Source organism: Caretta caretta, chromosome 1, assembly GCF_965140235.1.
Source record: "Caretta caretta isolate rCarCar2 chromosome 1, rCarCar1.hap1, whole genome shotgun sequence".
Taxonomy (NCBI): domain Eukaryota; kingdom Metazoa; phylum Chordata; order Testudines; family Cheloniidae; genus Caretta; species Caretta caretta.
In genome coordinates, this window is record NC_134206.1 from 243,937,035 (window position 1) to 243,951,116 (window position 14,082).

A 14,082-nucleotide genomic window follows, 5' to 3' on the forward strand; every position below is an offset into this window, starting at 1 on the left:
CCTTCAGGTTAAGTGCCTTTGAAAAAGATGGAGAGGCCATTTATTCATCAATGCAATTGGTAAGTTTCTTCAAAGAGAAAGGCTGACATCACTAACAACTGCAATAAAATTCCCTGCATTAGATGCCAAAACAGAAACCTGAGGATTCCCAAGACTCAACAGAAAATGGTTTTGTATTCTCCAGATATGGTACCATTATTTGCCTCTGAGTTTGCAAATGAAGGAGCCAGCAATGACAGCTGAATGGAAATATAAATACTACAGCGGTGAGAGGCAGGATTTTTTTTTAAGAGCTCCTACAAAGTCAGCATTGAAAATGTATCAAGGGGGGAAAAAAGGGGTGCCAAATAAAGGGTAACAGATGAATAGTGGAAAAGGTATTTGTGGCCTTTGCAGACTTTCCAGGGAAAGGAATATGCATGGCAACTGACAAGCAACTCAACACAAGCTATAAATAAAATGGGAACACACAAACGTGGATCTCTCCAATCTGGAGTGCTTACATGCAGCATTCTATAATGGTTCAAAATTCTTACCTGTGACACCTGTAATCAAAGCCTTACAGAATATACATGTAGCAAGTTCATATTTATAGAGCAGCTCTCATTAAGTTATTCCAATACCTCTGTCTGTCCTTTCAAGAACTCTTGGTGCTTGGAACTTCCACACTTACTGTTAAGTGTAGCAGAAGCACAGCTATCCTGAGTGAGACTAAGCATAGACTTAAATGTGAGATAATACTCTCAGCTTAGGTTTGCATCAGTCAAGACTGATACTAATCCACCCATTTTACTCTAAATGCATGCCGGGGCGGGGGGGGGGGGGGGAGGGACACGACACACGGGACGGGACACCCCAGATTATTTCCTGTTCATCCTAAGTGAAGTGCTGCATTTGAGAAGGTCTGCATACAGCCTGAAGTGTTTCACCTCCCAGATAGATTCTGCATTTGCATACAATATGCACAGGCTTGGCAGAATTCAAGCTGTATTTTTTTTATATAAATTTTGACATAATAGCAATGTATATTTTAAGCATTTTTATTATAGATTTAAATTGTCAGTTGTGCAAAACTATAGGCTTAAGCACTTTTCAATATTAATTTTATCAATTTAAATTTCAGAGTTGTGGAAAATTATGGCAGACAGATGTGAGATTCAAAAAGTTAAGCTTTATAACTATTATAACACAAACTGCCAATATCTCATGCCAAAACGTACAAAGTAAGTATCCCTAAATCAGGCTCAAGTTCTCAAGCAGCATTTTTCTTTGTTTGCCTATCTGTCAATTTTGATCATCTATGGAAATATTTTTTCATCATTTGCGTGTATGGTAAATCAACATTTACCAACAAAAATCTTATCCTTCCAAGCTTAAATATATACACTGCAGATTGAAAGGCAAGAGGAAAGTTTGCAACAAAAACAGACAAACAGAATGAAATAATCCATAGTGTTCTGTGTGCCTTTTGAGGTTTGTGCTTACCACTGTGGGTAGCTGATATCCTCCATGTTGTTGAGACTGCGCTTGGCCAACTGAAGCTGTGTACCCCTGGATTGTAGCTGTTGAAATAGTCTGTTCATGCTGGGAACCATAGGACACAGTTTGCTGGCTACTCACACATGATTCAGTATGAACAGATGATCCCTGCCCGCTGTCAACAGCCCCATCAGCTGCAGATAAAGACCACAAGACTTTAGTTTCAAAAACAGTACTGTGGACTCACAAGTTTTAGTCTTGCTTGAATATTAAAAGTCCAGACTTTCAAAAATGGGTGCCTAAAGTTAGGCTCTGAAATATATGTTGCTTGATTTTCCGAAGCGCTAAGCTCCCAGCAGTTCCTAAGTGAAGTCAGAGCTTACAAGTACTTTGCACTGTCAAAGTCAGGCCATTTATTCAGGTGTTTAAGTATGAATTTGGAAGTCTAACTTTAGGCAGCCTTCTGAAAATCTTGGCCCTAAAAACTTTAGTAACTGCATGTAAATAATGTCAGTCACACAACCTGCCCTGATTACAGGATGTCTTCCCACCTCCTCCAGGCTCCGCAACATGTCCTATATTGAACTAAGGTCTTCAGGGCAGGGTTTACTTTCATTGTGTCATCTACAGTACACTGGCAGTTTTAAAATATTTTATTAATTATTAAGAGGAAAACTGATCCAAAACAAAGATTCTCTTCCTCCACTATAGCAAGCCTATATATGGATATAACCCTGAGTATTCAGTCTCAGCGCTCCATCTCCAACTCTGAACTAAATTGATCCGTAGTATCAGGAGATGAGCGTGGAAAGCCACTGACAATCATTTCAACAGCTCCTTTACCTAGACAGAGTTATCAAAAAGTTATTCCCAACTAAATGTGGAAGTAAGAAATTTGCTTCAATTCTGCCTTGCTCTGGACCTCACCGGCTCTTTTGAAAATGTTATCAGGTCCTCTCTGGTAACTAGGGGTTCTTTAGTATTATTATTTTCAAAGAGGATGAACAGCTTCATTGCCTTGCACACATAGGTGTATCTTTCAAGTCTGAGTATATCCAAAATAAAATCTTAATATCCAGGTGCCTATATAGGGCAAATGGTAACTTAGGTTTCTCTCATTTTAGTAGTGCATATATGGATGGGAGATCAACTAGCTTCTCACTATTTTCTCTTCCTCTTACAATCATATACTACTAGAGAGTTCCAGATATGAGAGCAAGAAATGAAGCAACAACTCATTACTTTGGATACCCCACTGTGGGCAGAATTATCAGCATCATGTAACCTGATTTTTCACTTGAAAGGGAAATCAGTAAGACTCCCCAGAAGGAAGGAAAGTAAAATTAAAGGAAGTGGGAGTACATCCTGAATGGCCTGAGGCAATATACTTACACAGAACAGATATGCCGGGCTGTTGATATTGCAGCTGTTGGTGCTGATCAGCCTCTGGCTCTTCAGGCTCTACTTGTGTGGACACTGATGCTGAAGTAGTGGGGATGGCAGTGATGCCAGTGGCAGATGGAGGGTGCTTTGCCCCTGCCTGGGTAGCATTTGTTTGTAGCTGCTGCTCCAACTGCTGCTTCTGACTGATTTCTTCCTGCTTTCTTTTTTCCTGCTCTTCTCGCACCAACTGACGCTGCTCTCGCTTTCGCTTGATCAGAGACACTCTGTCCTTGATTGCTTTGGCCATTGTCTTGTGATCCCCTTCACAGACATACCCTGACTCCACCTAAAGCAAGACACATGGATGTTCACAGAAGTCATATTACCAAGCAATGGTAATATCACATCTTGCCACAGCAATACAAGTACAGCTCTGCTGTATAATCTTCAACTTCCCCGTCTCCTCTGAAGGTTAGCTCCAAACACAACCAATCCCTCACCCCCTTACATCAGCCAGGGCAATAAAAGGATGGCAGGTTACACCCTAACCTCAGAAGAAAGTGTGTCAGTTGATCTAAAAACACTTACAAATGCCCCAAAAGGGCACAAGAGCCCTTACCATTTCTTGTGCTACATCCTCTGGGACATCTCTCTCCAAGTCAAAGGAAAACTCTATTGCCTCATTGTCCTTGTATTTGCCCTTAAGCTTTTTGATATCCTCAATTCGTAACCAGAGCTTGATGGCAATCTTCTCTCCATCATCTTCCTCTGCTAGTTCTACCCGCACACCGGTCTCTTCTTGGAAGAAAGCATGGTTCAAAAGGTCCTTGATAGCATATCTACACATACCAGGGTAGAGAAGTGGAAAAGGAGAGAAGATACACAATAATTAGGTTTTGACAAAATCAGCAAGGAACATCATCTTCCTTGAATGGTGATCCCAAAAAGGTTACTCTCAGCTTTTCATACTCCTCCCATTAACTCCTCTGTTTGTTTTGTGGGATGTGGGAGGGGGGATTAAATCACTGTTTCAATTTTGCTTTTCCAGTGCCAATTTTTGAAACTTTTTAAGATGCAATCAAAGATTAACCCCAAGATGATGCAAAAGCATGCAACAGTCAGTGGCTTAAAATTCACTTGCATCTCAACTACAAATACCTAATCCTAGCAGCACAACATCATGTTAATTACTTAAAATAATGGACAGCATGTCATAAAAACTCTTGAAACTGTATGGCTTTTTGAAGGTTAAAGTACCATAATGCATCTGTTACTCCACATATTGGGCACAGTGGACACTACCATTTAAATAAACTAGTCCGTATTCTATTCAAGATGGTCTCCAAACCCTCGACCAGTCATCTCCGCACTGGTTACCCAACTGTCTCATTCCATTTGAGATCTGTATTTATTTCTGACAGCCCTGGCAACGAATCAGTGACCAACGATCTCCATCATCCCTCTCAGCACAAGTAGTAACATTACCAATGCTGGAGAGAGCTTCACCTATCTTCCTTCCCACAACTGGCAGATGCCAGTGACACCAGGCCTCAGCGACTAAGTGGAAGGGAGATGGGTATTTGATGAAAGGAATAATGCTCCACTTCACACTTCCTTTTACCTAGGTTTAATTATGGTCTTATGCCCTAAATTCAGGCCTTCAACTTTAGTGCTATTTGGGAAGCACTGGTGCAGATTATATTCCAAACAATACATCCCTGCTGAGTACAAATGGTGATGTCAAACTGTACAGGCACAGTGAGATAAAGCATCAATGTTCTCTACTACAAAGAGTGACTGGGTTTGAACACAGTTGTGAATAATCAAATCAGCTAACTCAATGTGATCAGTATAAAATAGTCCAAATCACACTCAGCATCATGTCAGTCATGACCGCTCTCAAGACTTCAACATTTTATCAGAAGTATATGTACAACACTATCTGGAAAGTTTCCAATACATAGTATCTGAAGCCTTATAGGACTATTCCAGTGCCTTATTCTGTGCTGAAATACAACTGTCTGGGACCCATAGAAGGAGAGCTTACCTTTCATCTTTGTTTTGTCGGATGCATCCCTCAATGATCTCCTTCACTTCAGGAATTGCTACTTTATCAAAGCTAGCTGGCTTGACTCCCTGAAACATACAGAAGTACCAGTGGGGATACAGCAACAAGGAAGCCCACTAATTCATTTATAATGAAGTTTAAGAATTGCAGAAACCACTTTCATATTAACACAGACCCATATTCTGTATATACAGGGCCAAGTTCATATCCCCGGTGTGAACTACAAAGATCAATCTGGCACAGGATATCTTGTTCCTCAATCATTTATTACTGATCTTTCAAAAACAGATTCGTCCTTTTTCTCTACCAGACATCCCCTATGTAGTTTGAGGGCTTTAGCAGTTATGTGCTACTCAGCCATTTTAAACTTTAGAAGAATTTGTTGGCTAGAGGGTCACATGTCATCTCAGCAGGGAGCGTCTTCTGTGCAGCTCCAGTGCACTAACCCACATGATTACCTGAATACACTCAGCAAAGAGTTGTTGCTTCCTCGAATTGTTCCAAATTATGGTCATGCAGAAAGATTTAGGCCTAGATTCATCATATAGGAAAGAATTCAGCTATATTGACAATCTGTCTGGATGGCTATGTAAATTGCTCAGTGTCCTAGACTGAGATTGATTGGGGGGGGACTTCCCTTTTCCTCAGCCTCTCAGTCAAAAATAAATCTGAAAAGGCAGCAGGACAGTCTGACAGAACAAACAGATGTTAAGATTACACAGGCAGCTCTAACGGGCAACACTTCACAGAGTTTTAGCAACACAAGGGCATACTCCTGAGAAAGAGTAAGCAAAATCACTTCTTACAGCACCTTTTCCATAAGGATCCCATGGAAGCCAGTGCAGATATATATGGGGCTAAATTCCCTTATTTACATGTGACCAACACCCCCACTGATTTTGGTGGGAGCTGTGCACACATTAAGGAAAGCAGAATTGGGCCCACAGAACTTCACTTTATTCAGTCTTCATCTCAACTTAATATTAAAGATGGCAACACATTGAAAGAGGAAGCAGCTAATTCTGTTTATTCATAGTTTTGGTTATCTAAGGTCTCAGTTTGCAGCCAAGTAAACTATAAACTTAAATTCAGCTAACAGATCTGTTACTTATGGTGTCGATCACTGCACTATCTGTATACCCGAAGTATCAGCCTGCACCTCTGGCGGATCACAATGAAACCAAGCACAGAGCCAGCCCTGAAGTAGCAGTCAAGGAACAGGGCTATATGAGGTACTTCAAACCTTCATGGTTTGGTGTCCTGAGCACCTAGAGACATTCTCCCTGTATGATATATCAGCTAGGGCAAAGGTTCTCAACCTAGTGGTTACAACATACCACTCTGCCCTGCGTAATGGGAGGGAGGTCATAGGGAAAAGGTTGAGAGCCACTGAACTAAAATTCAGGCTAACAGTCCCTCATTTAAATGGAAGGGGGCTAACTTCATGATATTTTCAGTAGATTTCCTACACTAAATTCCTTCCTCTATTGGTTTGAGGACCTTCCAGGCACGCTGCACTGCCTATTTTCTCTCCCAGGCGAGGGACAAGTGGGTTCCAACAGGGATAAATGAGTGAGAGGGAAGCACTGGAGTCCAGATTTCTAATGCCTTCTATTGTTATTAGTTGTAGTTTTAGTATGCATTGTTCATGCATCCAGCAAAATGGAGAGGTGTGTTTAATAACCAAAAATTAAGCATGCTGGATGTATTTCACACAAAAAATCCAAACATCTGGTTGATTCTATTCTGGAGGGCCTGTTTCCTTACTCTAAACTTTGCTCTAGCTTACAGATCCCTGCAACTAAGATTCATAGAGTTGAAGAGTATAGTGTGATAAAAGTAAGCCGTGGAGCAGGGCCTCTCAGTGAACATTAAGAATGCTTTTTTAAAAGTTTTTTTGAAAATGAGAACTTTATTAGAGGCCAATGGCCCAGCTGATAAGATAGAAGTAAACTTGATACAGCAACGCGGGCACGTATAATCTCCCAGTTTTCCAGCAAGACGTTAGCAAGATTGTACTGCATTGCAATAGATCTTAAAATTATCTTAATCTTTAACTTTCTCCCCAAATTCCTGGTTCTTTTTTCATCTCTAATCATCTTACTGCTTAAAGTACCAACAATTAGCAAAGCTAAATTCTTTAAATATAGTCACTTTCCAAGCTTAAATTGAGGCCAGGTATTCAAACTTCTAAGGTGGTTACTTTGGCTACATGATCCATTGTGTAATTTATATCTCAGTTTCCCAGCCAGAGATCAGGTATTTCGAGCACAGGGAGCTCCTAAGGTTATGTCTACACTGCAACTGGTAGTGCGCCTCCCAGCCCAGATAGATGGACACACGACAATGGCAGTCAGACATTGTGGCACAGATTAATCATTCGAGTACAGACTCGGGGGAGGGGGGTAGTGAGTGTCAGGCAGATTTATACTCTGCAGCTATCCTGTTCCACCACCCATGCCACAACAGTCACTGCTATTTTTAGCACACTAGCTCCAACAGAGCTAGTGTGCCTCTCTCTACCCGAGCTGAGAGGCGCACTCCCAGCTGCATCATAAATTACTAGAGTCCTGAAAGTAGCAACAGCCTGCATATACCCCAATTTACATCACCGACAACAGCAACAGAGGTAAGATGTCAGTTAAGGATCTTTGGGAAAATCTCATTTCAGAAAAGCAAAGAAATGAAATATAAAATGGCTGGCACAGCTGAACATAAGCTTAAGGAAATAAATAAGAGTTTCCTGTTCATGGTACTTTATTCTATGCTCCATCCTTGTAACTGCATCAATCTTGTAAGTGATGAGGAAGTTAATAAGGGGGTCCCAGAACTACAAACGTTACCAGGTTAACAACTGAAAAATACTCCTGGATATTTAACATTAAGAGATTTCAAGTACCTTTACTATTACCCACTGCCTTAAGCTGTAATCAGTCAGGAAGTTCCTTCTCAATCAAAGGCCTGACTGCACACAACATAATTTCTAAACATACTGTAACAAGGGAGAAATGAGGAAAGAGGTCCTGTGCTTCAAGTGACCTTGGTGTGTCCTGTGTGCAACTATACTCTCTTTCAACAGGCCCTAGAAAGCTGAAGACACTCAAGGACATACTTTATCAGTTTCTTGGCTCAAGCAGTTCATATTAACTAGTTGAGGGTATGCATGGTGTCATGTATTTAGAAGCACAGTTCCCACCTCTTCGCCTTCTCCAAGCCCATTAGGAAGAATCAGCAGTGAGGACAAGCCAATGCATTTTTTTAGAAACTATGGGTTCCCACTCCTGAGTGGCAATGTTCAGTTACAACAGCACTGAATACCTGCCACGACTTTTGTGGTTTACCGGTGTTTGTTACAAAGAATCATGGGCTCTTACAAATGGCAGATTTAAGGAACTGACATATACTTGTTACAGATACCTGTTCTAGACCTGTTTAATACAAAAAATTAGTCTTTTGGGTGTACACTCAGAGCATTTAAATACTTCCGTGCATTGTTAACGTGCCTATAAACATGATACCCAGGCACTAATAGTCAGGTCTTTAGCTATTAACACATAATAGACCAAGCTGTAATACAGAAGCTATCGAGATTAGCTCAGAAATCAACACAAGAGCCAGCTGATGTATAATTAGAAGGGCTTTGATGAGGCAGATAGAGTGGATATTTTAACTGGTCAAAAATGAAGTTCGCTACTCTTGTTTTACAATCTGCATCCACATTTACAACAAAAGCAAGATCACTAGTTGAATATTTTATACATCTTTCAGAGTAAATTTGTGAATTTATCAAATCAAATAGAAAGGGTGCTTTAAAATCCAGCAGCTTTCTCTAATGTCCTTGAACAAATCAAAACAAGCTAACATAGGTAACTGAACAAACTCCAGAACATTCTTTCAAAATAGTTTTGAAAACCAAGAAGAGAAACAACCTTGTTGTACTCTGCATGATTAGTATCACTTTGTTCAGATTCAGATTACATCTAGAAAATTGTAGCAATAAATACTTAATTATCTTCCCTTACCAATTCAGAAGTCACTTTTATGTTTTCTTATGGAGCAAATAGTCAATGCTAAATGATTCTAACACCAAATTAAGCTAAAAGTAGTGCAAACAGGATAGATAAAAATTACATATCATGAATTAGGATGGTTCTGTTTGGATTTTGAATAATATTTAACTTACTTAGCACTATTTTGTTACTTGCAACTGAAGCACCAAACAAAAAGTTATCTGTGCAAAACCATAAGCTATGTAAAGAAATGTTTTCAATAAGATATTCCTGAAGATCAATTTTAAAAGTTCATAGGAGCTGCAAACTTCACTCACCCTCAGTTTCTGTACAGCAACAATCTGTATGACAGTATAAGAGTTTTGTTATAATTATTCAGAAGAGAACAAATCACCTCTATGCCAGGCACAAACAAAGTAAGGTGAGAAATAGCCTGAGTTTTCATTATTCCATTGTATTTGCTGTTCCCAAAACTCCTACCCCCCACATAAGACATTTAAGCTTTTCCTAAATACAAAATCAGGTTTCCCACTAACTGGAACCAAAGCACAGTTTATGTTAAGTCAGACCAGTCCAGCAGACTTGTTCCTGAAGGGCTCCTGCTGCAATTGCAACATTCTTTACTTGAGCTACATGTGCCTATCCAGTACAGTAGAAATTCCTACCCACCTCTTTAGCACTGTCCTTGTGAGAGCAGCAGCAACAGTGGGAATTAATGATGACAAACACCGGACAAATCTCTCTCTTTGTAAAATCCATCAGGAGAGAGAGAGACAGAGACAGACAGACAGACACTAAAAATGGGATGAAGGTAAAAAATATTCCAATACGAGAGTCTGTTAGGTATAGACTTAGCGCACAGCAGAAGGAAAGCAGACATCAAAATTAAAGGGGAGCATGGTTTCTTGTTTCACGCCACTTGTGCTTCCCTTAGTCCTGTACATGAGTTTGCAGAAATCAGAGCTCTGTTCTGATGGCTGCTTGCTCCATTCCAGACCCCAGAACAGAAACGCTAAATGCTCAACAGCAGGTAAGCTTACTCAAGTGCTCCTCCTCCTCCACCCCTCCCCTAATAGCAAAGGCATTACAGGGGCAAGCAGAGTGGGGATCTTTGCTTGCTTTATGCCCCACCTCCAGCCTAGATGGTCTGCTCATTCTCTGCACATGTTTGCTGCAATAGTTAACATTGCACATAAACTAGAACCACGTTTGGCTTAACTCCCACCCTAGTAAATTAGATACTACTGAACTGAAAGGAATGGGTCAATGTCCAGTATAACAACCTGACCAAAGTTTGTTGGCACTATTTAATATATTAAGAAAGCAACAGACACTGATCTGTGATACAGGACATATTTCTGCCTACCAAGTCAATCCAATACCTACTTCAACAGGAGTGCCCTTTTTCTCAACAGTTAAAGAATATTTCCTTGATAATTAAAGCACCTTACACATTCTGCATCCTTCCTGGCCAGCACTAACAGTCTACCACAGGAACAGGTAACATATTACGGCTGCAATCATTCTTAAGGTGACTCCCATACTTAATACATTTTATTCCCTTGCCTATACATCTTAAATTCCATCCCCCAGCCTCACATATCCTGTACTAGATTACCTAACTAAGTACTTTATCATTCATCTATTCAACTCTAGTAATTTAAGAACTTGGGAGAGCTCATAAGCTATTACCAGCAGGAGAAGTAATAGGGGTGGGGGGAGAGAAAACCTTTTGAAGTGATAAACATCCTTTTTTTTATGGTCTGTGTGTACAAAAACATCCTCACTGCATTTTCCACTTTTATGCATCTGATGAAGTGAGCTGTAGCTCACAAAAGCTTATGCTCAAATAAATTGGTTAGTCTCTAAGGAGCCACAAGTACTCCTTTTCTTTTTGCGACTACAGACTAACACAGCTGCTACTCTGAAACCTGTCACATGACAGATGTTAGACAAAAAAAGTACTGAGACCATACCAAGATGAACAAGGCTTGTACCAATTCCCTAGTAGTTACTACAACAAGCGCTGTGAATCTCTTTTGTTCACAGCTGCAGAGCCACTATTTTAAGGTGAAATTAAAAGCAACCTTCCATCTCCACCTACTCTTCCCTCCCCCACCAAATTAAGGCCTGATGTGAGCAAATCGATGAGGACATACTGCACATCATTTAAAAGGTTATCTTAAATCTCTGAAGACCACCTCACCCCAAAAATCTTCTTGGTACATCCTGGTTCACTGACTATATAAATGCATTCTATTCTGTATAGGATTTTATACTGTGCTTATCACCATAATATCGGAGCACATTCCGATAGCACATTAAGCACATCCAAATTCTATGTTACAATGAGACATTTGATAGCACATTCTAGGACACCTTCCTTGAAGATCTATTTACTGGCAATCACTGAAGAGAAAATTGTAAAAAGGTCATCTGAAATACACTGCTGTGCTGACTGCTCCTCATAGCCTTGTTAGTCAGACATTTTGCACACAAATATCAGCTCCCATTTTTGCTTAATGCTTTTGCTGTTATGATACATACTACAGCGTGGAGTTTAGTAACCCATTGGCAAGTATGACATGCTAAGGTAGTTACTCCTGCAGTGCTGTTCAGTGAACACAAATGCCTGTTTTTGCAGTCAAAACAGTCTGAAATTGATTTCACAGGAATAGAATTTCTTTTATTCCTTGTTCCATTTCATTCTGCTCCATGGAATTCTGTCTGCATTTTTCTGGCATGCTATGCAAGTTGCACTGTGCACTTTAGTATTCCAACTTCTCAACCCCCTACCGCAACATTCTGTGTTTGCTTTATTCCTTTGAAAAAAGTAGTTTAAGCACACAACCTAAAAAGGAATTTTACAGTAACTGCTTTAATCTCTTCTCCTCAAACATAATGTTCAGATTTATGCAGTCCAGAGGCTAATAGAATCAGTGACAAAGTCAAATTACACAAACAAAGTAATTAAAATCTCCATTATTTTTTTGCTAGGCTGTTAAACTGCTGGTTTGAGCCAGATATGGGCTGCTACAAACCATTAGTTTAAGGAATTCAAACACAGCCAATGATTCCAATGGAAAACAAGTCTCCAATTCATCCCCCAAAGCACCCTAGGCAAAACTATGCAAGGCAATTAAATTAGTTTACCCCATGATACTCTAAAATACCAACACCTGCTATTAGTTACTTCTCCAACCCAGGAAGCCTAATAAACTTAACCATTTCTTCCTTTCCCCACCCCCTCCAGTTTACCCTAAGCAAATAGAATTTATGAAACTCAGAAGGCTCTTTCCAGAAGCTGCCCTTCCAGCTCTGCTTTTTCCTTGTGCACAACTGAAGAGTACTGAAAACTACTATCTACATGTGGAAATTCACCTCCCAGATCAATTTTAATCTTGATCCTTGAGCTGGTCCAATCACATCCCACATTCCCCTTTACTGACTTGAAAAAGGGACATTTTAGCTATTTATTCAGTCAAAGACAAGTGACCTGAACAAGCTGCAGTTTAGATCTGTACTAAAATTACAGTATTTTTGATTTAGTGACTAAATTAAAGACAGTTTAAGAAAGTTAGCGTCATTGACTCCATTATTTCAACAAGAATTCAAAATGAGTATCTAAAACAGTAAAGCCACCACTATGAGATACTGCATAAAATGAGGGTTCTACTTTCTACTACAATATAAAATTTTCCAAAATTTACCTCAAACCCTGGATTAAAAAAATTAGAATTCCTTCTTACCAAGACCAAGCCAAAGCACATCCTAATGCAGATTTTCAAATTAATTTGACTGTTCACAGAAGTGAAGAAGTGTACTTCCTCGGCCAACAATTTGATATTCTTTCATAAATTCACAATTTACCAAAAAAAAAAAAGGACAAGTGTCCGTCTCCTCACTGTTTCTGAAAGCTTTCCCCATGTAGCCTTGTCAACGTACTTGAGCCCTGCATCACCCCAACTGCTCTTTAAGTATGAAACCCCCGGACATCTCTGCCAATGCAACTTAATCCTGACCTACAGCGCCCTTTGCTATTCCATGTCTACACTTCGCAGCATGGATGGTCAGCCATGCCAAGTTGTATTTTTTGGCAATAGGCATAAATGGAGTAGGATGATAAAACTTGTTTGAAACCAAGGGTAGAACAATGCATTAACAATGCATCCTTGCAGGTCCACATTAAATAGCCAGCTTAACTTCATATCTTGAATAATTGTTAGTGATCCAGATTTACCTGATTTTATTTTTTTACAAATTTATAAATACAGCTATCTATTGTACACATAGTGTACTCTGGGCACTTATCCCAAAACTAAAAATCACAGCATTGAACTCAAACCTATAACACAAGGACATCTGGAGCCCAAACATATGCTTTCTTCAATCTACTTCACAGAAGTTTGAAGTTTCTTCACAAATTTTTTTTTGTCTACCCAATGTAGAACAAGTTGCAGTACTGCAGCATGGAGGTGATGAATGCATGTTATCATCAAGCCTCCCATAAGACAAACAGATGGAGTCTTCTCACTAGCAGGCAATGAAGATGGTGTGCTCTAGTGATTGCTGTTATTTGACTCTCCAGAGTCAGTAATGAGCCCTGTATGTCCTACGCTGAATACTCTTCTACGTGTTACAGGGCAAGTGACCTTCATTGCGAAAAAGGTAGTAGAGTTTATAAGCACATCAAAACAGTTACTTATTAACAGGACTTCAGTCTTTCTGGGATTTAATTCAGCACCGACACTTCAATTCCCCCACTACCCACACAGTGAAGCATGAGAGATAGGAGTCTATGCCAGATAAAAAAAACATCAGCAGAACTGAATCTCATCAACATCTCTGTACCCTTATATTATACCTCTGTAAAAGTGGGGCTATATAGATGAGAATACACCTTGCGATAGGAATGAGCCCTGAAAGAGACTCCATATGCCAGTGCTTTGGGGGAGAAGAGCAACAGCAACAAATCGTACTTGAATTTTACAGTTATTACTTTAAAAAAAGTGACCACAGGATGTCAGACTTAGTTACTTACCTCTTAACACTTGCTATAGGCTTTCACAAAGATTACAATAAAAATACAACAAGGCGTACTTGTGGCACTTTAGAGACTAACAAATTTATTTGGGCATAAGC

General features: G+C 39.8%; 1 protein-coding gene across 17 annotated transcripts in view; it reads right to left on the reverse strand.

Moving 5' to 3' along the window:
* WNK1 (WNK lysine deficient protein kinase 1) overlaps nucleotides 1-14,082 on the reverse strand; it is a 171,945-nt gene that overhangs the window by 70,178 nt on the left and 87,685 nt on the right. For 15 of the 17 annotated variants that reach the window (XM_075122443.1, XM_048828871.2, XM_048828839.2 and 12 more), the window contains exons 5-8: nucleotides 4,910-4,998; nucleotides 3,482-3,701; nucleotides 2,872-3,208; nucleotides 1,486-1,673 (exon numbers count right to left, since the gene is read on the reverse strand). In XM_075122443.1, the coding sequence (XP_074978544.1) occupies nucleotides 1,486-1,673; nucleotides 2,872-3,208; nucleotides 3,482-3,701; nucleotides 4,910-4,998 (834 nt within the window). Of the gene's footprint in view, nucleotides 1-1,485; nucleotides 1,674-2,871; nucleotides 3,209-3,481; nucleotides 3,702-4,909; nucleotides 4,999-9,609; nucleotides 10,014-14,082 lie in introns of those variants that run through there. The other 2 variants (XM_048828940.2, XM_075122444.1) reach the window with 2 other exon arrangements.